Source organism: Telmatherina bonti (assembly GCF_933228915.1).
Source record: "Telmatherina bonti genome assembly, chromosome: 8".
NCBI classification, from domain to species: Eukaryota; Metazoa; Chordata; class Actinopteri; order Atheriniformes; family Telmatherinidae; genus Telmatherina; species Telmatherina bonti.
The window spans coordinates 37656339-37680612 of NC_136626.1; the positions used below are offsets into that span (position 1 = coordinate 37656339).

General features: G+C 45.5%; 1 protein-coding gene across 1 annotated transcript in view; it reads left to right on the forward strand.

The window, feature by feature from the left end:
* The window catches only part of naaladl2 (N-acetylated alpha-linked acidic dipeptidase like 2), a gene marked incomplete at both ends in the record, with an annotated part of 608474 nt that overhangs the window by 250952 nt on the left and 333248 nt on the right, over positions 1–24274 (forward strand). The window contains one exon of the mRNA XM_079244879.1: positions 2274–2402. Within this exon, the coding sequence (XP_079101005.1) occupies positions 2274–2402 (129 nt within the window). The remainder of the gene's footprint in view (positions 1–2273; positions 2403–24274) is intronic.

The following is a 24274-nucleotide window of genomic DNA, read 5'->3' on the forward strand; positions in this document are numbered from 1 at the left end:
TGCATTTGGGATGTGTTCAGGGAACATCAAAGAGCTCTGAATGCAAGTAGAGCAGGGGGGATAGAGGGAACACTGGGAGTGGTCACTTCTGTACACCTGGAACAAAAACTGAGTTTTGATTGTAAAAACATCTGTGGACAAGAAGAGACGTTGATCTTTTCTACAGTTTCTCTCTTCACAAAGTCGGTCAGTGAAAGTACTTTCAGGAAGCCGTTTGTGTGAAAAAGACCTCTTATGGTGGAGCAAACCCACCATAAGTCTCCAGAAAGACCAGATGACCATGACCCAATGATAAAAAACTATTCAAACCAGCATCATGATATAAGTTGGTGCTGCTAAATATCATGTTCTCCGAGGCAAAATGAACAAATTACAAATCATCACTTCTTCTTTAGATTCAAACAGTAAAAGGCCAATGTGTTAAAAACAAACCGTGATTTGGACCAACTCAGGTTTTAAAACCAACCAGTGTCACCATGTGAAGAAGACAGAAGAATGGAGTGGAATCGCTGGACTTGCTCATGATGCAAAGCATGAACATTATGGATGTGATGGGAGTGGGACGCGTGCTTCCAGTGGGAATGAGATGTGACTGTTAGTATCGGCTATTTAACCCTTTCAATCTTCACACTTAGGAAAAAGCCAGAGAAAAATGTTTCTTTGCATTTTTCCATTTGTTTTTTAACAAAAATGACGTGAATAAATGCTTTTTCAGCAAAAGGTTGACATTTACTGCAAGAATGACACAATAACTGTGAAATTATCCAAATTTGAAACAACAGTGTAATAAAAAAGTCTTAGTTTGGGTTTTATACCTAAAGCAGCTGGTAGAGCTCATCTCTCCACATGAAAAACCATGAAATTCACTGCACATTTACTTGTGCACAGTCTGGCATGCATGTCACACTGACATACAACTAAACCCAGAAAAGTAGTCTGGACCAAAACTCTCCAGGTGTATGAGTGTGTTCATGTGCATGTTCCAGATAAATCCCAGCTGAGCAGCTTCAGACGCGCCTGCTGCCATTAAAGCATGCAGATGACGACATTACACAGCATGTTGTTGCTTTTAGCCTGAAGGAAACCAGAACTGGGATATTTGACATGGAGCTGATGTGGCTGAATCAGAGGTGGAAACGTGATAAAACAGCCAGCAGACACGTTTCAGACAGGTGGGCGGAGCTTCCCAGCGTGCTTTGTGTGAGCGTAGCGTCCTCGTGGAGCGACCTGTGTTGTTGTGTTTTACTGGCTGTTTTAGTGTGAAATATGTGGAACCGTAGTTCAGACTGGAGCTTGTCTCCAGGTTTCCCTTCGTTTCCATACATGATAACATTTTATATTTAAACATTACAATGAATGATCGGTTTTATTTTATTGATCGATCTGTCATTCGTACCGCGGTGTGTCTGAACACGGAGCTGTGAAGGTCTCGTGTCGTTTATTAAGACAAATACAGACGGCTGAATCCCAACTGAGCAGAAAGAGGTGCACAGACCTCCTGCTGCTGAGGGACCCCAGTCGGACCGGGTACGGACCCCCACCAAGCTGGACCCTCGTTGAACCAGACATCATTCCTGTAGGAACCTATACAGAGATTTGTTCCTGATCAATATGATCATGTGACTCTGTGCTGCGTCTCAGAGGGAATCAGAGCAGCTCATGTGGAGCGACGGCGTTAACGTGATGCAAACAGAGAAAACTCATCAGTTTTCAGTCATGCAGGTCTTTTACTGCAGCATCTGCAGGAAACATCAAACATTAAACGCTTTTAGTTTTATTGATCAGCTGGAAACCAGCAGCTGGTCTACGGGAAGTCAAACGAACTAAAGCATGTAAACCTACATGTTTCAGTTCTAACGGAGCGTTTCACTTGGTAAAAAGACAACAGTTTGCATGGCGTACGAACATTCCCACACCAGGCCAGCAGGATCGCGTGGCGGTACCCACAGATCCATGAAAAGTATTTCTCTGTACATCCCTTCTCATGCCTGGAACATGGCGGATGAATTCTTTTCATCACGAGGCCGCCGGACCATAAAGGGATGAAGATACCTCCAGATTAAACTGGAAAAACCACAAATTACAAAGACACACAGTCAACCACATTAAAGGTGGAGGGTTCAACTCCCAGCATGAGGTTTTCATCAGGTCTTAATTTAAAGCCAACCGATAAAAAGCTGCAACAGGGATCAGTCTGGAGACGGTCTCTGGTGGAACTATGTAAACAGTGACTGCTGTAAGATGAGATGCTGACAATCGTGTCCTTCCTCCAGGATAACAGCGTGGTCCTGCAGAGCAGTGCGGTGGCCTACGTCAGTCTGAACTCTCCAGTCAGAGGAACAGAGGCTCTCCGAGCTACAGCTTCTCCCACCCTGCTGCAGCTCACCTCCGACATCCAGAGGGTAAATATCACTTGTGACGCTCTACAACAGTCTTGGCACGCGGGTCTTTGTTGGCTGAATCAGGCTGAAACTCTCCTGCAGGATGCAGGAGTACAAATCACATGTGATCCAAACAAATTAACATTAATTAGCCTGTAAAATAAACAACAGTTCCCATAACGACGGTTGTTTTGTTCAAATTATTCATCTGGAGGTGGTCCTTAGCTCTCATGACATGACTCACACATTGCAGCTCCTTCATGGAGATTATTTGTCCTCAAGGAAGCTGATAACTGGAACTGATGTTTATTTTCAATTAAAGTAAAAATATTGGTGTCAAAATGTTCCAGTGATTTGTTTAAATGCTTTTGAGGATAATATTCATTTATCAAACATATCTGCAACTCATCAGGCTTATTTATTATCATCAGGCTTATTTATGACATTTTATGCTGCTGGTTCACAAACACACATCACACCTGACAAGCTGATTGAGACATAAACACAAAGGACTGAATATGACTAAAACAGAATAAATATTAATAACATATTCCTTCAGGTCTAACTCAGCAGCACTGGCGACGTTTCAAACCCGCAGTTTATTTAAGGTCAAAACGAGCATCAACCGGGCTGGTTCCTGGTGGTGTCAGGACTTCTGGCGCTAAAAGAACGTAGTTTTCTCTCCTCTGTTAGTATCCACCGTGAATTCCCCTCCCCCCCCCCCCCCCTCCTGTCCTGAAGAACACACACTCACCTCGGTCCTCCTGCAGCTTCCAGCTTCCAGGTGCAGGCAGAGCAGGAGGTGATGAGCTCTGCTGCAGGACCAGACTGAAGCACAACAGGCTGTTTACTGTCACATGATGTCTGATGATAAAGCGTGTTTACATACACACATATATATATATATATATATATATATATATATATATATATATATATATATATATATATATATATATATATATATATACATGACTACTGGTAGGTAGGCCCATTCCACCTTCATGTCTGCTGTTGTGTTCTCAGACTCTGCATCCTGTTTAGTTGTTATTCCTGTTCTCGGTGACGTGACTGAAGTGTCACAACAAGCGTAGAAAGAATTCAGCTGATGGTTCAGAAGATGTGAAAAGTGCAGAATAAGACTTTGTGTTTATCTCCAGACAGCCAGACTCCCTCTGTCCCACACTTTACCTCCACATCCATCGGACGGTCTACAGCTCTGATTTCTCCTCCCAAACTCTCAAACTGGGTTCTTTATTCCAACCTGGGGGTGTTTTGCTCTTATGATCATCGCTTGCAGACACATCCTTCCAAACTTTTACAGTCTCTTTAAACTTAGAAAACTTTTTCCTTCTGAAAAATTCAGAATAAAAACATGCTTCAGCTGTGTATTATTTCTTTTCCATCCTCTACCACTGCTGCTTTCCATCCTCTCGTCTGCCTTCAGCACTTCTTCCCTCTGTCCTCCCCTGCTCATTCTTCTTCTGTCAAATGTTCATGTCTTCTTTCATCAGCATGCCCCCCACCTTCCTATTTTCCTCTGGAAAATCTCCTCTCTGCTGTCTCTTTCTTCTCAGGGTGTGTTTACCGTATGTTACCTAGTAATCCATCCAGAAATGCATGGAGACAGGAACAGGAGGCCAAGATTAGACTAATTCTTCTGATATCCTGTAACACAAGGAACCTTCAGACAGCCTCTGTCTCAACGCTCTGAAGAAAAGAACACGTTCACATCTAACCTTTGTGTTTTCTTTGAGGAACATATTGCTCTGCATCAGGGGTCCCAGTCCAGCCCACCAGTCCACTGCTGCAGCGTTTAGAGGCTTCTCTTCTGCACCTGAAGCTCATTTCCAGGCCTCTGCAGAGCTGAATGATGAGGGAATTCAGCCATTTGACTCGTTCTAACAGGTCAGGGCAGCAGATCCAGGACCAGACCTTCAGGAATCTGATCCTTCTACAGGTGTGGCTTCCAGTTGCTTCATGCAGACACAGCAGCTACAGCACCTCCATCTGCACTGAGGAAACCAGTTCAGAAATGGTTCTTATAGATCATAAATATCCGGGCGAGACGGCCGGATGTAAATATAACTGCAGGAGGAAAGCAGCTCTCTTCACTTTCATCGGCTTTTTCCTCATCTCCTGAAGGACAGCTCAGTCAGCACAACTAATTTTCCATTCAGTCCTGCTGCTTTCAGTGTGATTGCCTTCACTTTGCTTCTTTCTCCTGCTTTAGTTTACTGGGCATCAGTCATACCTGCAAACATGGCGGTCCTCCGTCTAAAGGCTGTCCTCAGCCCTGATAGGCTGAACGGTGGAAAAGTAATGATGTGTTGTAGGAAGACGGAAACTGTCTCCTTTCTCCGGCTCTGCATATAAAACCTCGAAGAAGTACACGAGGCTGTAAATACGTTGACTTTATAATGTACCTAAGTAGTGATTTGCTCAGTAAGTACAGAGTGAACCTGAATGCACCTCTGAGACGGGCTCACTATGACTCTGCAGTGTCGATTTAAATGTCGGCTTGTCTGGACAGCTCAGAGCCACAAATCAACCAAACATGCTTGTTTTTAGATGGTCGGGAGTCGGAGAACCATCTGAACTGTTCCCCTCTCATCCACTGCAGGAAATGTACGTAAATGCACAATAATAAATGAATTCAGTCTAAAAAACATAAAAACATTGAGAGCAGTTGAAGTTCCTGACAGTGGAAGTATTCCGGTCTGCCAGGTCACTGCCTGGACAGCTGCAATGAGTTTTAAAAGCTGAATTATTCATCTGTGATCATGTAATGAAGAGACTTTTAGTTTCTCTCAGCAACAACAAATGTTTCATGTGGAGGGGTCAAACACACACAACCCTGCAGCGGCAGCCCTGGATCGACCTATTAGTCTGTTTTCTGCTGGTTTTATTCTCTTTATCATCCGAGCTGTGCTCCAGGTCTCCCAGGTACAAACTCCACCCCCAGAAACTGTTTAGAAAGACGTCATTAATCATGTGTGAGCAGCGGCTGAAAGGCTGGCTGTGCGAGGACCTGTCATCCACACCGACACGGCGCTTCGCTGATGGCTGTGGAATGGCTGCTCGGGAACCAATTAGAACACAAATAGATGCTTCTCATGTAAGAGGCCTGGATGAGGAATGAGGGCAGTCGGGGAGTAAATGGACAGGAAGCAGCAGAGAATGAGAGCAGGATGAAACAAAGGCAGACCTGTTTGCTGGATAAAAGGAAACCAAACAAATGAGAAGAAGCGTGTGATTTAATTGGCTGCTGCTGCAGAGGTGTGTTGGTGTGTGGAGTGTGTGGGTGGCATGCTGCAGGTTCCTCTGTCTGGAAACTAATGGTCACAGTGGAGCGGATGGTGTAACGCTGGAAACAGATGGGGAGGAGATGCTTTCTGTAAAAGACAGAGTCATGTCTTAGACTGAAGGAAGACATGGAGCCAGGTTTTATTCAGAACCACGTCGGACTTTAAGACCTCTTCAGCTCTGAAAGCAGACCTGAACAGTGTAAAGAGCACGCAGCTGTGTGTTCTTCTGGTTGTGATTCTGCCCTCTGCACACAGGAGGGTTTAAAAGTCCAAGCTGGAAACATGAATACAGGCTTTTCTGAGCATCAGAAGTCTGGACTGTCTCTGTCAGACCGGAGCGTTTAGACGTCCACAGTGGGTGAGGAGGTTGTCAACATATCTTCATTCTCAGTGAAAACTGAGCATCATCCAGAGAAAATGGCAGAAAAACCAGGAATAAATCTTTCTCTTCTACAGTAATCATGACTGATCGACAGGAAAACATGAAGCTTTCTCATTATTATAAACTAAAACACACACACTTTGCTTGTTCAGCATATGTGTGTGTTTACATGAGCGTACAGCAAGGCGCACCAACAGATGAAGACTGTTCCAGCTGACGGAGAACTGATGAGTAGAAACCTCCAGATGCAGCAGGTGAAGGTCACGATGAGGGTCTGGATTCCAGCTCAGCGCCATCATCATCATCATCATCCAGCTGCTGTCTGGACAACCTGCAGCTGGATGAGGGGAAAGACAGAATGTGTTGGACGATGGGAAGAAAGAAAGGAGGTGGAGCAGGACGTCCACCAGCGAAGAGGCGACATGAAGAGGCTGTTCGATCCGAAAAGGCTTCGGACTCGGTAGAGGCGAGGAAACGTTGGGGTGGACTCATTCTGCGGCTGATTGGTTGGCTCGGTGTGCTGGGACCAGACCCAGACTCTGGTCCGCCTGAAAACCTGCTGGTGTGTGTGTGTGTGTCTCCATGGAGACCAGCTCTGGTTCTATGATCCGCAGAACATCATCTTGGTATTTTCCAGACATACGGACTCATGTGGACATTTTGTTCCAGCTCTGTCTGCAGAGACTCTTCAGCTGGTGAACTGGTGGATGATGGGAGGTTGTGAGTCGGATGAGGAGATGCTGAAGATCTGTGAAGCTGAACATTAAGCTGATTATTTCCTCCCTGGTTGACGACACGTGCTCTTTGTGGCAGATTTCACTGGGAGGGAGGAAGCTGCTATTTTAGCTGCTCTGACTGTTTCTCGGTGTGTTTGACTGACAGCACCTCGCTGTGACACCCGCCTGTCGCCGGCGTTCAGACATGAATGAAGTCTGGCAGGCTGATGGTTCCTCAGTCTGGATCTTTGTTAGAAATAAACAGGAGAACTTGTAATACCTACAAGTGAGTCAGGGCTGATTAGAGTCAGCTGAAATCAGTGTTTCCCTTTTTCCTGAGATGTTTTTGCTTCCTGAACAATGACTTGAAATAGATTTCCTTCACTGAGCTTTATGTGGAGTTTATCTCAGTTGTTTGTCTCTCAGGGTCTTGGAGGAGAAAGTTCAGCTTCTCTAATGTCTGCTGTTAAAGAGAAACTTTTTCGTTTTATTGAATTCCTCAGAAACTGAAGACAAGCGAAGCTGTTATAGTGAGGTTCTGATAGAAGGTATTATAGTGAAACTGGCTTTTTAACTCGGCATTCAGACCTAATGACTGTGTGAAGCGGCAGGATTCAGTACAGATATCACTCTGTATACTGACTACTGACCACGACGTAGTTATTAGTTACAGCAGCATGAAACTCAGAACCTCTTTTTTATTTATTTATCATGTTTTAATTTCATATTCCATGTATAAGAATGTTTCTAAAATATAAATATTTTATAAAAATGGAGTTATATCATTTAATTTCCCCCATCACACAGACATACCTGGTAATTATAATGCATATTCATTTATATATCTATATATCTCTTCATCTATATATCTATAAAACTCTCACTCTCACCCCCCCCCCCCCCCCCCCCCCCCCCACACACACACACACACACACACACACACACACATATCACCAGGGTAGGGAGGCTGTTCATCTCTCCAGCTCAGGTTCTCTACCAGAGTCCTGGGAGGCTCCTCTCCAGTATCTTAGCTGTTCCTAGGACTGATCTCTTCTGGACGGAGATGTCTGATGTTTCACCAGGTATCTGTTGGAACCACTTCTCCAGTGGGGGGGACACGGCCCCCAGTGCTTCCATCAGTATGGATACTACTGTTGCTTCCACCCTCCAGGCCTTCTCCACGTCTTCCTTCAGGCCTTGGTACTTCTCCAGTTTCTCCTTTCTCCTGATATTTCCATCATTGGGGATGGATCCATCGATCACTACGGCTTTCCTCTGCTGCTTCTCCATGATCACTGTGTCCGGTTGGTTGGCCATCACCATTTTATCTGTCTGGATCTGGAAGTCCCAGAGGATCTTAGTCCTCTCATTCTCCACCACCTTGGGGGGAGTTTCCCACTGGGACTAAGGGGTCTCCAGTCCATATTCTGCACAGATGTTCCTGTACACTACTTGGTTATGGCCTCCATGTATTCTTTGCCGCCAGTATCTTGTACCCTGCTGTGAGGTGCTGGATTGTTTCAGGGGCTCCTTTGCATAGTCTGTACCTGGGATCCTGCCTGGTCTGGTAGAACTATATATATATATATATATATATATATATATATATATATATATATATATATAGCCAGCCAATCACAGTAGACAATATATCTCACACAATATCCTATCTATCTGTCTATCTATCTATCTAGCTATCTATCTATATATATATATATATATATATATATATATATATATATATATATATATATATATATATATATATATATATATATATATATATCTCACACAATATCCTATCTATCTATCTATCTATCTATCTATCTATATATATATATATATATATATATATATATATATATATATATATATATATATATGTATGTATATATCACACAATATCCTATCTATCTGTCTATCTGTCTATCTATCTATATATATATATATATATAGATATATAGATAGATAGATAGATAGATAGATAGATAGATAGATAGAAAGACAGATAGATAGGATATTGTGTGAGATATATTTTCTACTGTGATTGGCTGGCTGTATATTACACTGCTTATTTTTACAAATATACCGTCTTCCACCATGAAAACAACGTTTAAATAGGTCTGCATGAAAGTGTTCATTTCAAACTCTAAGACAAAACAGATGCGGTTAAAGTGTCCTCTGTTGTCCCCTTGTGTTAAACAGGAATGTGTTGAGAGACGTCTGATGCTCCTGATGAGGAGAAAACATCCCAAAGTCCTGATGCGACTCTTCGTTCACTTTAAATCACGATGCATTGTGCTACAGTATGAAGTGCTGCTATACAGTATGTGACAACTGGCCCCTATGGGCTCCCTCTCTCTGTTATTTGATGAAAATGTGATGGTGCTCTGTAAAGTTGTCCCAGAAGCAAAGCGAGAGGATGTGCCCTTCAAAACAAGAAGATGTAAGGCCGTGCCTTACAGTATGAGCTGCAGTCATAATGGGGTGAACAGGAGATTCTGCCCTTCCAGTGTGGAGGGGGAAAACAGCTGAAAGTGCCATTTAGTGTAAGTGTAATCTACTGAAGTGCATAACTGGATGTTGTTTCAGAGGGAAAAAGAGAAAACAAAGTGCCCTCTAGGGCAGCACACATGTGAGGGAACATGACGCCATTATGAGTGTTCTTTCAACAAACAAGAAGCATGGTGACATGCCCCGTAGAGAGCTGTGTGCTGCGCAGAAAGCATTAGCAAGTGGCCTTTTATTGGAGAAAAAAAGAGTAGCAATGAATATTAACATTAATTTACAGTGACTGGTAAAAGCAAGGGAAAATAACTTTTGAGGAATATTTTCAGTCTCCATCAGAGAGGAAGAGAGCTGCTGTAAAACCTCAGAGAAGAGTGATCCCTGCACAAACAATAGCCCTGCATAATTTAAATCATCCACACAGTGTAACACAAATCTGCTGCAGTGTTGGATTTAGACACATTTTGCATTCGCTGTGACAAATTCTCTTCACGTTTGCTCCAAGTGGAAAAATTACGGCTGATATTTTAATTGAATTAAGACACCGTGACAGGTTTTTATTTTTTTAACGTGAACGAAGACACACAATGGCGTGGTTTCTGAGTAAATGGTAAAAATGAACATCATTCACATCGAGGAATATGCAAGTATGTCAAATTCATGTTTTCTCACATTAAGCCAGAGGAGAAGAAGCCCACAATGAATCACCAAAAGCAGTGTGTGACTTTACAGCCATGCAAGCGGTTCGACAGCTCGCTTGGCATAATGCTGGAAATACTACGCTTCTGGCAATATGTTGGAATTATCATAGTTCTTGTATTGTCAGGAAATGCATTGTGCGACGGCGCTGGGCTCCATGAATCTGCATAATCTCAAGGAGAAGCTGCTCGCAGCCTCAAAGGCGTTTATGCAGCTGACAGCAGGGCCCCTCCATCACAGTTCCATATCACAGCGACACAACATAAGTAGGAGAACGCGGATGAAAATATGCGTTAGGTGAGGAATGAGCTCTGTCATGACTTGTGGCTGTGACATTCGTCAGCTGCAGCGATGTGATGCATTTGTCCAGCAGCGTCTCTGCGGCTCGCCGGCTTTGCAGCTGGAAGCCACGCGGCGCTTGTGTCTGCAGGAAAGCACGTGCATGCGCACGGCCCAAGCTCCTTCTGTACCTGAGATTTATTAAACGTGATACGTGACCCATGAATTAATCTAAGACAAGCCGTGGCATCATTTGTGTGTAACCTACAGCCTTTAAGATATGTCACTGCGTTTCGGTCGGAACGTGCCGCCAGCTGAAAGGTTGACCTTTAACCCTTTCAGCAGCCTGCAGAGGAGTTACTTCCTTACCTGAGAGGGAGAAGTGAGGAACAGAGTGGGTGGAGAAAGCAAATGCAGGCTGGAGATGAGTTGGTTTTCTGATCCACATGATCTGGATCCACAGCAGAGGACGGAGCTTCGTTTGAGCCAGGTGTGTTGGAGCAGGGAAATATGGACAACCTGCTGGATTGCAGTCCTCGAGAACCGGAACAGGACATGTCTGGGTTATTGGGCACTCTATTGTCCCTGGCAGGATGAGCATGAATAGTTGTCTCTCTGCGCGGCCCAGTGATGGACCGGTGACCCGCCCAGGCTCGGCCCAGTGATGGACGGGTGACCCGCCCAGGCTCGGCCCAGTGATGGACGGGTGACCCGCCCAGGCTCGGCCCAGTGATGGACGGGTGACCCGCCCAGGCTCGGCCCAGTGATGGACGGGTGACCCGCCCAGGCGCGGCCCAGTGATGGACCGGTGACCCGCCCAGGCGCGGCCCAGTGATGGACCGGTGACCCGCCCAGGCTCGGCCCAGTGATGGACGGGTGACCCGCCCAGGCTCGGCCCAGTGATGGACCGGTGACCCGCCCAGGCTCGGCCCAGTGATGGACCGGTGACCCGCCCAGGCGCGGCCCAGTGATGGACCGGTGACCCGCCCAGGCTCGGCCCAGTGATGGACCGGTGACCCGCCCAGGCTCGGCCCAGTGATGGACCGGTGACCCGCCCAGGCGCGGCCCAGTGATGGACCGGTGACCCGCCCAGGCGCGGCCCAGTGATGGACCGGTGACCCGCCCAGGCTCGGCCCAGTGATGGACGGGTGACCCGCCCAGGCTCGGCCCAGTGATGGACCGGTGACCCGCCCAGGCGCGGCCCAGTGATGGACCGGTGACCCGCCCAGGCGCGGCCCAGTGATGGACCGGTGACCCGCCCAGGCGCGGCCCAGTGATGGACCGGTGACCCGCCCAGGCGCGGCCCAGTGATGGACCGGTGACCCGCCCAGGCTCGGCCCAGTGATGGACGGGTGACCCGCCCAGGCTCGGCCCAGTGATGGACGGGTGACCCGCCCAGGCGCGGCCCAGTGATGGACCGGTGACCCGCCCAGGCGCGGCCCAGTGATGGACCGGTGACCCGCCCAGGCGCGGCCCAGTGATGGACCGGTGACCCGCCCAGGCTCGGCCCAGTGATGGACCGGTGACCCGCCCAGGCTCGGCCCAGTGATGGACCGGTGACCCGCCCAGGCGCGGCCCAGTGATGGACCGGTGACCCGCCCAGGCGCGGCCCAGTGATGGACCGGTGACCCGCCCAGGCGCGGCCCAGTGATGGACCGGTGACCCGCCCAGGCGCGGCCCAGTGATGGACCGGTGACCCGCCCAGGCTCGGCCCAGTGATGGACCGGTGACCCGCCCAGGCTCGGCCCAGTGATGGACCGGTGACCCGCCCAGGCGCGGCCCAGTGATGGACCGGTGACCCGCCCAGGCGCGGCCCAGTGATGGACCGGTGACCCGCCCAGGCGCGGCCCAGTGATGGACCGGTGACCCGCCCAGGCGCGGCCCAGTGATGGACCGGTGACCCGCCCAGGCGCGGCCCAGTGATGGACCGGTGACCCGCCCAGGCGCGGCCCAGTGATGGACCGGTGACCCGCCCAGGCGCGGCCCAGTGATGGACCGGTGACCCGCCCAGGCTCGGCCCAGTGATGGACGGGTGACCCGCCCAGGCGCGGCCCAGTGATGGACCGGTGACCCGCCCAGGCGCGGCCCAGTGATGGACCGGTGACCCGCCCAGGCTCGGCCCAGTGATGGACCGGTGACCCGCCCAGGCGCGGCCCAGTGATGGACCGGTGACCCGCCCAGGCTCGGCCCAGTGATGGACCGGTGACCCGCCCAGGCGCGGCCCAGTGATGGACCGGTGACCCGCCCAGGCTCGGCCCAGTGATGGACCGGTGACCCGCCCAGGCTCGGCCCAGTGATGGACCGGTGACCCGCCCAGGCGCGGCCCAGTGATGGACCGGTGACCCGCCCAGGCGCGGCCCAGTGATGGACCGGTGACCCGCCCAGGCGCGGCCCAGTGATGGACGGGTGACCCGCCCAGGCGCGGCCCAGTGATGGACCGGTGACCCGCCCAGGCGCGGCCCAGTGATGGACGGGTGACCCGCCCAGGCGCGGCCCAGTGATGGACCGGTGACCCGCCCAGGCGCGGCCCAGTGATGGACGGGTGACCCGCCCAGGCTCGGCCCAGTGATGGACGGGTGACCCGCCCAGGCTCGGCCCAGTGATGGACCGGTGACCCGCCCAGGCGCGGCCCAGTGATGGACCGGTGACCCGCCCAGGCGCGGCCCAGTGATGGACCGGTGACCCGCCCAGGCGCGGCCCAGTGATGGACCGGTGACCCGCCCAGGCGCGGCCCAGTGATGGACCGGTGACCCGCCCAGGCGCGGCCCAGTGATGGACCGGTGACCCGCCCAGGCGCGGCCCAGTGATGGACCGGTGACCCGCCCAGGCGCGGCCCAGTGATGGACCGGTGATGGATGGATGGATATTTGCAGGTTGACTGGGAACCAGTGGTAGGACTGGTCGTTAGTCCACATTTACTATCAGGACTCTGAACTGACTTGAAATGTTTTTCATGAAAATGCAGAATGTCTTCAGAACATTTTCTCTCCAACTTGGAACTCGGTAACCAACTTCGTGCTTTTCACCGTCCAACCAGAACATTTCTTCCCGTCTCACTCATTCTACATTTCTCTTCTCATTCAGCAAAAACGTTCTTTTCGTTGAGGAAAATGATAAAAAGATCTGTTATTTTTACAGTTTTTACGGCAGTAAAGGTTTTCATTTTCCACGGACTTGAAATGTTCTGAAGTAACTTGTCTTTCTGTTGGGATTTAGAAGTGGACATGGTTTCTATGGTGGCTCTACGAAGCTGTCCTTTATGAAACAGTGTCTGTGGCAGCAGACTGAAAGCGTTTGGCAGAATGAATTCTGAGCTGATGTTGGAAGTTTCATCCCAGGTCATCGTAGTGAGCCTTCCAGGCTGCTTTGGTCCAAACATGTCTGGATTCTCCATGTTTCCTGTCTCCTCCTCATCTGGTTGGTGCTTGACGATGTGACTCAAGCCAAAAACAAGCAGGTTTGTTCCAGAACTTTGTGACTGAGGAGTGTTTGCCACAAGAGAGAGGAAAGCAGAGCTCAGTCCAGTTTGTTTGAAGAACATTGCTAATGAAGCAGTTTGTTGCACCAACCAGAAAAAGCATGGACCGAATCATTCCGAGTGTTGCTGGGGTCTACGGGGAGAAGAGGCGGCAAGACACGCTGTCAGAGACAGTTATGTAGAAACAGGGATTTATTTACAAAGTGCATTAGAAAGATCCATGAATCCATCTTTTTCTGTTTAAACAAAAGGAAACAAAAGCACAACTTAGAACGTCCTGTGAGAGGAACGGAAACGCAGAAACGGATGAAAATCCCAGAGGAGACGGGGAAGTAGTCCACCAATCCTGCCGGCCAGATGGTATGGATGGAGCAGAGGGGGGGCAGCCAATCTGCAGACACTGGGACATTCCTAGTTACATGTGGGCCCTGCAGGCCAGCAGGCCAGAGCCATCACAGAGGGGGGTTGCAGACGTTCACCAGGCACAGAAGAAGAAGATTCAGACCAGTAGAGAGACGGACTTCTTCCCACCAGTCTGCGGAGTCGAGGCGCCTTTCTTCACCACTGCAGTTGGTTGTCCAAGACAAGCCTCACTGAGGTGCCCTCCCAGGAACTGGTTTCTGCAAGCTTTCTCCCCAGCAGCACCTCTGATGGTCTGTGGGGGGTGTTCGGTGTGGACTCCTATGAAGTCCAGAACAAGCTGCTTTGTCTTGTTCTCCGTTACAGGAGATCGTTCTTTCTGCACTACTTGGACAGACATCCGATCCTCCTCTGGTTTATCTCATCGTTGTTGAAGATGCGACTCCTCTGTTGAAAACTTGTTGAATGTTGGTGGGAGTCATGGCTCAGCAAGGTGACGGGGGGTGTGATGGTGCTCGAGGTGTTACCACTGTCCACATGTTGATGACGTTCTGCTTGGAAATGACCTAAAACTGAAATGATTGTTTTTCAGCAGATGAAATCATTTCTGGAGGTTTCTGAAGCATATAAATGGTTATTAAAACTTCCTATAACTTGCAGCTGATGCATGTTTTCCAAAAACAACTGAGGTGGAAAAATATTTATCCAATAATGGCTCTAATATAGCAAACTCACGATAAGGAGCAAGTTTAGGGGAAAAAAAACATTTATAAAGTAGATGACAAAAACCAAGATGGAAATTAAATCATAAATGTCAATAAATCTGAAATAGTTTGTACTGGTTGGAATTGGCTAATAGAAATAATTCCTGTTATTGTTTCACTTTGGTGCTGACATGAAAAGCCACTGGGAATCTTTCAGAAGTGATTAAATACTCAGATCAATATTTCGTCACCTGAGCCGAGCTTCCCAAACATGAACAATGCAGATTTACAAACAATGAACAAGTCTTGACGTAGTTATCTTTAATGATCACTTTTGTAAAAGAAATGAATAAAACAGAAAAATATTAATAAATTAGATGTTTGAAAAGTCCATATGCCCCCCCCAACACACACACACACACACACACACACTCACACACACACTCCTGCACATCTATCTCTGATTAGTTTCATTTCCAAACACAGAAACTGTTGTTTTTGTTCTTTAAAGGTTACATTAAATGACTCAAATTGAAAGGAAATGTTATACCATTTTTAAGCACTGTGGCTTTTAATCCCTTCTCGTCTCCTTCCTTGTTAACGACTTTTTCCAGCCAGTTATTTCCGAACGGCTTGGAACTGTTTTCAGTTCAACAGCTGCAAATGGCTTTTTACAGAGAGCATGGCCTGGAAGAGAATTATCATTACACACATAACGCAAAATTGTTTTGTCGTTTGGCACTTTTATTGTTGCTCACATTGCATTCTGATTATTGTACACCACTGTTCACTCCCATCCTCTGCTTCATGATGTGCCACAATGCTAATAAACATGGGGTGCAAACACCGCTGCAGTCCCCTGGCTTCCCTAAAAAGATAAAATGCTGGTGCTGACCTAGGAGTACAACAGAGCAGCTTTGGTTGATTCAGAATGAATAAATGAATATTAAAGAAACCTGCTGAGCTGTATGGTCTGTAATGTGAGCTTGAGCATCATGACGTCATTACTTGGCGGGCGCCATATTGGAGGCTTGATCAACTGGTCTGTGGACCAGTGTGTCCAGATGAGGTCTGTCGTTGTGTCACATTTGTGATCATTATTTTGCGTTATTCTCTGAACCGTGGTAAATCACGGTTGTGGGGTAAACAGTGCCGCACATGATCGCCATGGAGAAAAGATCCCAAATGACTCAACTTTTCTCTACTTTCCTGTTTAAAGGCCCAGCCAGAGAAGTCAAGGACCTGAGATAGCAAAGAGTCATCAGCTCCATGGTATGGCAACCAAACATAACCACATTTATGTATATGACAGTAAAGTGTAGGATCGTGTCAGTTTAGATTAATATAACTACAGTCACTTAGCAAGGTGCAGCACAGTTTCCCTTTGGAAGGAACACTCTGGCTTTATAATCCATTGGGCAAGAGAGTCCAGTTCTCATGACTGCAGAACTGCTTCCAACTGTAAGCGCTCACAATGAAAGTGACCAGTGACCTTCTTGCTGTCAGTCCACAGTGCTAACCACTATGCCACCATGCAGCCGACATCCCTAAATGAACACTGGATGGATCTCATCCACCCCAGGGCCCTGCCCTGGAGGAGGTTTGTAACCACACCTATCACGAATAAGCACAGAGACCCAAAATGCGTGGCTCCAATTTAATAGTCTTCACAGAAAAACACAGGCAGGCTGAACCTGAACACGAACAAAGGCAGAAGTCAAAAACCCCCAAAATGCACACAGACAAGAAGACACATAAAATACACGGAGCGAGTGTGATTACCTGAACACGAACAAAGACAATCTGGCAAGGACAGAGGAAACACACAGACACTAAATACTAACGAGGGCGGGAAGGACAAGTAGACACAGGTGGGACATGAGGGGCGGAGCAGGTAATCACACAGGCAAAGACACAGTGAGCAGGGTAGGGATCTGAAACGAGAAACCGGTAAGTGATACAAAATAAAACAGGAAGTGCTTGGAAAATAAGACTTAAGTGCCACCAGACATGACAACACCCAGAGATAGCAAAGCCCACCTATGACTCATCGTCATCGTCATCAACAGAATGTAGCTATATGATGTACATACAATCACTTAGGCGGTAGTCATAAATTCAGAAAACTGCATTGACAGTTTTGAAACATATTTTGTTATACTATGAGAGTATTCCCAAATCCCTAATATGCCTGTATGTGCCAACAGGAACGAGTCCATCATCTTCTGTTCCTTTGCTCTCCCCATGTAGAGGACAGCCAGCATCACCCAAAGTGTGTGTGTTGCCATGATTGATTGACAGCTGCTTGTCCTGCTTTACAATCTTGAGCCGTCTGAATGTGGTTGACAGCACATAATGATCAGGACCATTATTGTAGTGTGGCCACTGCCTGGCACAACACAAAACTGCCTGTTAATCTGACATAGCAATCATTGTGAACAGCAAAAAAAAACCCAAATCATGTACTCTGATCCAGCTATGATAGAAATAAGGGTCCGTCAATCTTTCAAGGTTTCATTAAAGTTAAATGAAGAACAAACAAACAGACTGAAATATAAAGAAAAAAAAAACTTCAAGCTAGCAACACAGGTCTTTGCTCATAACTGCTAAATTTTAGGATTATTTTCAAAAGATTACCAGAAAAGCAAACAGATGGTGTTTATTATTATGAGTATCTGAAAAATGTGTCAGCTTTGGATTCATTTCAACCGGCAGACTTTCCTTCCTTCTTATTACTTTTTAGCAGTTTCACTTACTGCTAGTTGGAGTCATTTCCGTACAGCTGCCATGGTTCTGGGCTACACAGTGCCTTATAGCCACAGTGTTTTTATTGGAAAATCAAAATAAGATATCAACTGTAGTTCTGAGAGGTATGTCACAGCAACGATAGTCTCCATATACTTCTCTACAGATGATGGTCGTTTCATGCTTCTATGGCCAAGTCCAGCAAAACACTCCATGTACCACTCATGGTTTTGGAAGTTGGGGAAATTGAGTGGTAGGCTAAGATCTCCAAATGATTTTAGTCTCTCCTTATCATAGCTGACAAAGAAATTAAATATTGATTCTTGGCGTGGCACCAGGGGCTGAAATTACCTATTCTCTCTGCTCTTAGGCACTCTTTCCTTCTATCTTCATCTTCCTATTCTGTCTCTCTTCCTCCTGCATCTCTTTTCACACACCTCTCTTCTTTAATATTACCTTTCTAAAGGACTCTTCTCTTTGTGTCCAAGCTGTCTTTTAATGCACTGTGACTGGTTTTAAAAGATGTGCAACATGGCCTGACTTGAAATCATTTCTTCAGCTCAAGAAATGGTGCTTTTGTGACTTATATACTGTATATAAGTGTTCAGGGTTGTTTTCTATTCAAAGACATCACAGATTCATCACAGTGTTGAGTAAAGGCTGTAGCCCGAGGTCAGCTGAATTTCTCTCACAGCAGCTGGATATAATCAACCATTTTATTTTAGTAAAACAGAGGAATACGTTAAGTTAGATTTTTACTCAACTTTGCAAGCTGACTTCTCCCTTTGTCATACAGGATATTAGACGCCAATCAAAGCCAAGACAATGGCTTTGATACAGGCTGGATCCCTGCAGGTTCCTTAAACCTAAATACCTGCTGTTTTGCACCTTTATAACTAAGGCACAATTAGATTACTTTTCAAAAAATATACACTGCATGACACCTAAACCCTTCCATGTTGTGTGAACAGACTAGCAGGGAAATGAATGCATGCATTAGCATATCAGACCCTCTCCACAACGACATACTCTGCCTGCATGCTTCTGAAGACAATCTCTGACTAAAGATAGCTCTTCCTGTGTAGAAATCACAAGGGTGTAAAGCTGAATAAAAACGTGATGGCACAATTTCAGTATAACATACATATATGGGCATATTTAGTATTTTGACAGCAGGAAACTGCTGAGAAGCAGGAAAACCGTATAAACTGATGTCTAACCTGACACATGGAATTTCAGTTGAAAATGGCTCCAACTCACGGTTATGGTGGCACTTGCCCAGTAGCATAGTTGCTCAGAAATTGGATTGCTCAGTGGTCGTAATGCCTTTTCTAATCACAGGCATTCATGCAAAATGAGTTCAGAGGAAGTTCATTCAATATCTCGCCTCAGCAGCGATGTTCAGGTAAAATGCAGAGCCGACAAACACGTAGGTGAAGACAGATGCAGCAGAAGCTCACATGGACTGATGACTTGCGGAGTGGCTCAGGTTGGACACAATCTAAACAAAACCAGGATTAAGCACTTTCTCATAGTGGTCCTCTACTTCAGGACCACAGACATGAGGCTCCAGGAGTCAACATGTTAGAAACATTATAAACATGCTGGCATCATAAGTTTAGAGCGGAGGTCGTGATTAAAGACAACTTGGATTGTTATCACTTGAATGAATGGGTTATATCAATGGGTATATGAAATGGTAGCGCCATTTCTACCGCCCCTTCTAGCAGGTCCTGTAGGACGTTATCATCTAATCATAGTGCTGATCAGCAGCATTGATACAGGACAGATCTTACCAGGGTGGCAGGATATGTGATCCCCTTGTAGTTGGAATATACCCAGCCATTCCCCTTCTTTAAATGGGGGGCCACCACCCCAGTCTGCCAGTCCATGCATGACGTGTAGGGACATGTCAGCCCAGACAATATCCAGACCCCCCCCCGTCTCCAGAGACATGGCTGAAGCAGACATAATCAGTAAGACTTACGATGCCACAAAGAGTTTTACATAATTTTCTGTCTGTTCATCTGGAAGTTTGTTTTTCCTGCTGTTGGTGTCGTTCGGATGTCACACTAGAGTCCCAGCTTACACATCATTTGGTTAGAATATCTGAAACTGAAATGAACTCATATTTTCAAAATATGTTCTAAAGGCAGTTCAGCTGTATGATATGTTTGAAATATGAAGCATTAATTTCACCACCTTATCTACGATAACAACCCAGAACTACCAACCCATACTGCTGTTTATTATTTACAGTCTCAAATATCTAAAATACAGAACCAACTTTACATTGTGTGAACATAGATGATTTAGAAGTATAATACTCACTAGTTCAGCTTATCAAAAGATTTAATTTAGGCAACATAAATGTCATTTTACAATCTTGTTTTCAAGCCTTAAGACTGGCAAAACTATCATGGTGTTGATTTGTTACTTCTGTTCCTTATAAAAGGGTTAATGACCTGTAAAAGTATCCAATCAGGTGATAACGTCCAATTCAGGTGGTCTCATCAGACCCTGGTGTATCTAGCATGTTACTTCCTGTTTCCTCCTCTTCTCAGTCAAGTCTCTGCCTCCTTTATTGACTTCTGTTTGAGTAAGACATGACACGCAGATCTGGTGACTGATGACATGAATGTGTTCTTTGAGAAGAATTTGACCCTTGCTGCAGGCAGTTATGGTGCATCATCAACACGTATTGATAGATTCAAGTCATTGCAGTACTGTGTAATGTTTTTCATGGCCTAGCTTTTTGTACAAGGAAGCATCCAAACTATATGTTGTACCTTGTATTTGTTTATATTTACATCTTACCATGTGAGCCTTTTTAGATCCTTAACTTTTTTAGTTTTTTGTCATTAGCTATTCCAGAATAAAGCAGCAGGAGGATGTAGGACCGAATGCAGGACTGACAAACGTCAGGAGCAGACTTATTGGGACGTATCAGAAACTAAATAAGTTGTATTTAAAATAAGCAAGAGCACACAATTAAAATAGGTAAAACACAGATATAATAAACTGAGTAAAAACGAGGGGTAAACGACTCAAACTGATTGCAATAAGAAACATTTAATTAAAAGCCAGGGTATAAAGAGAGATCTTGAGCACAGTGTCAGCTGCCCTCAGGTCGTCCAGCAGACTGTTGCATAAAAACCTAAATATGAGTCTAAATCCCTCAGCACTGCTGGTAAGCCTCTTGTGAAGAGTAATTGACAATGTGCAATGGTTCCTCAATAAAACAGCCTTAAGCTGAAGGGAACTGAGGACGCATCGAAAATGCTGGTGGTTTTAATCTCTTTTAAACAGTTTTATGTGTCCCCTCAGCATCAACCGGGACAACGTTCACCACGAGGGCTAAAATGAATGGAAGGGTCAAATGATAAGAGGCGAGGTTTGATCTAATGTTGGCAATCTTTGAAGTGGGCAGTGAAGGTCTGACAGGTCTCAGCTGAGCTGGGAGACTTGCTGGTGGTGGGATTCATCAGCCTGTCAACACCTGAAAAGACAAACCTTGCATTATTGTTGGTGTTGGAGATAAATCTGCGAAAATAAGCCTGTTTGGCTTCTTTTACTGCTCCCTTGTAGGTAAAGACCAGATCTGAGTATATTTGGTGGTGACCTTCTCTCTGCTGACTAGAGATTTCTCATTAGTCGCTGGAGTTGGGAGTTTATCCAGGGTGGCTTTGGATTTGTTTTCAGCTGTTGTGGTACTAAGAGGTCACTCTGTCTGGTGTTTTTCTTAATTTCCTGTTATCACCATCAACCATTAAATTAACCTTAAAATAAAATCAGAAGGTGCTGATAAAACATCTGCAGAGCGTTGTGTAAATGATCTACGGACTTTGCAGCCACTTCACTGCTTAGATACGCGTCCTCGCTGGGAGACTAAATGATAAAACCCAGTCTGATGTTATGTCTTTAATCAAGCTGCGAAAACTGAAACAGTTTAGAAGATTTAAAAAAAACCTTCACAGTGGATTCTGACTGATTTTCTGCATGAACATTAAAACCTCCATTGAATAGAAAACAGTAATTGTGATTAATTAGGAGATATTAGAAATAATATGAGACAATGAAACTTTAAGAATGATGTCAGATCAAGGTGCTTATTTACACCTGGATATCTGGTGCCATTAAGGCTGTAAATCTCTGTTTGAGGGGTTTAACTTTGTCCGCACCCCGGCATCAGAGCTAATGGCTTCAATGCTCATTAGTCTCACAGCTGTATGTTGAGCTTCCATACAGGGTTTGTCCATGGGATGCTTCACATCTCTAGATTGAAAGGCTGAACTGTGTTCATCACTCTGACCTTGGTTTGGTCAGGCCCACAGAGAAACAACCACAGAGGCAATGACAATTCTTTATTATTCTTTTATTTTGCCATACCTGATGTATAGTTTGGAGGTGTGGCTAATAACTATACTAGTAATTTCAGGTCTTTATCCTACAAAAGAAGGCAATAAGAACGATTTACAAGACTGCTCCTAAAGGGCGCAAAACAGGTCAGAAGTCACAACAGCTAAAATTGCAGGACTTGGTTGCGCTGAAAACAATATTAGATATGCATAAAGCTAAACATCTCTTTGCCACCAGGACTACAAAACAGTTTTTCTTGTAAATGCTGAAGTAACCTGACAAAATATTACTTTAAACACCATTTTACAGGAACTACACTCAGACAAATGAGTGTTTTAGTGGTTGGCGTAAAACAATGGAACCAACTTAAAAGGATCTTAAAAGTTGTTAAAATTTTCTTCAATTCAAATATAAATAATAAGAATATGCAGTAAAAGACAGTATATGAAAAGACCTGTATGAATCATTGAAAAAGATAGAAAAACAAGCATCTGTTAGCTGTATTTGTGTTCTGAGTGCCGTAGATGAGGCCATCCCGTTGGTTGGTGGGGAGGGGCCAAGGGCTTCTTCCTACTCCACTTCTTCTTCTTTTACGTGGAATGTATACAACTGTTAGAATTACTGTGATTTAATGTATTTGGAGTTCATGAATGAATGAATGAATTTATCAAAGCGCCATGCACACTGTGCCCAGCCCATATGTGCATATATGACACTGTAAACATTCAAAGGAAGATGGCCATTAAATCATACATCTTTAACACAACATGATCACTTGATCAGACAGTCTTCCATCTCTTCCATGAGGCTTTTTCCACATATCTGGCATTCCTGAAACATTCTCTTTTAAACAGCCAACTCCACATTTCATCTTCTGTTCAACAAAACAAACTGAAACTGGATGTTTTCATACATAACAGTTCTTGTATTATTATACAACGGACATTCATTCATTCATTCATTATCTGAACCACTAATCTGAGGGCTGTGGGTATACTATGGACAATAAAACCTGAAGTGAGATTCCTCCTCTGCTACAGTTTAGAGTTAGTATTGAACCATGTTGGCTTATTAGGCTGCTATCATGGTTAATCAGTGAACAGAACCCATCTGGAGTAGCCTGCCCTTCCTGTTAGCTTCCTCCATCAGCTGTATGAATGTTGCTCATCATAAATATTGATATTCATGCATGTTTTCATCCTTCAGGTCTTTTAGTGGAATACCAGAAAATATGTCAGATTACAGTGAATTTGCAGTATGAGTGAAGGGGAGTATCATTTACTGGCACTCAGTGTGAGTGGGAATGTGTTGCAGCAGCTGTTTATTGTTCAGAGAGCAGCAGCCTTTATAGAAAATAAAATGGAAAAGGTTGACAACAGTGTGTCAGTGACAGTGCTTTCAATGATTGGACACCAGAGCTCTCTCTCCCTTTGACAGACCTTGATAAAAGGAACTCTAATTAAATGCAATGTGACAGAAGAACATCGTGACATCGGGCTCAGAGGATGTGGACAGTAGAGATAAGCCTGCTGCTGATTGACTGCTGCAGTCTGTTTGCTTCCATCAGCCTCTCTAGTCTCAACATTTTCTGTTACACCAGCTGTGTTGCTCTTTCAATTAGGAAAACAGAAAGCATTCAGCCCACCGACAAGCTCCATGTAATGTGCTGCTGAACTGTGACGGCAGCATGGACTGATCAATTAGCCACAATGGCAGCCTGGCCTCGTCCCACACGCTCACCACTTTACTGTCTTTACCACATTTTACACTCGTCGTGTTAATTCTGGATGGTCTAATCACACCTTAATGTAAATAACTTTCCTTACTGGTTAAAGGAGTTAACCTTTACAGTATGCACACATGCAAAGGTCAAACTTTACCTAAATGGAATAGAAGATGTGTAAAACAGACAGTAGTTCATAACATAACTGTTTCCATGCATCTCATACGGCCGAGGGATCGGGTGTGCGAGGTTTGGATAGACTAAAACACTTGTGCAGGAAGCATTAATGGTAAAAACATGTTCAGACTCTGGCAGCTTAATAACTGAGATAAAAACAAACAGTTTTATGGATTTCTTTCTCTCTTATGAAGAATTTCTAATACAGCCGATCCAGTCTGAAGGAATCATCTTAATTTATGTGGCCTAAAAACTCATATTTCCAAACATCCATCCATTTTTTGAACCAGTTCAGGGTCATGAGGAAACTGGAGCCGATCCCAGTAATCACTGGGCAAGAGGCGGGCACACCTGGACAGGTCGCCGGTCCATCGCAGGACATTTCCTAACATGTATTATCATATTTCTTTTGTCTAAAAGCCAAATTTTGTTGTACGGTGATGTTGAGTAAAGAA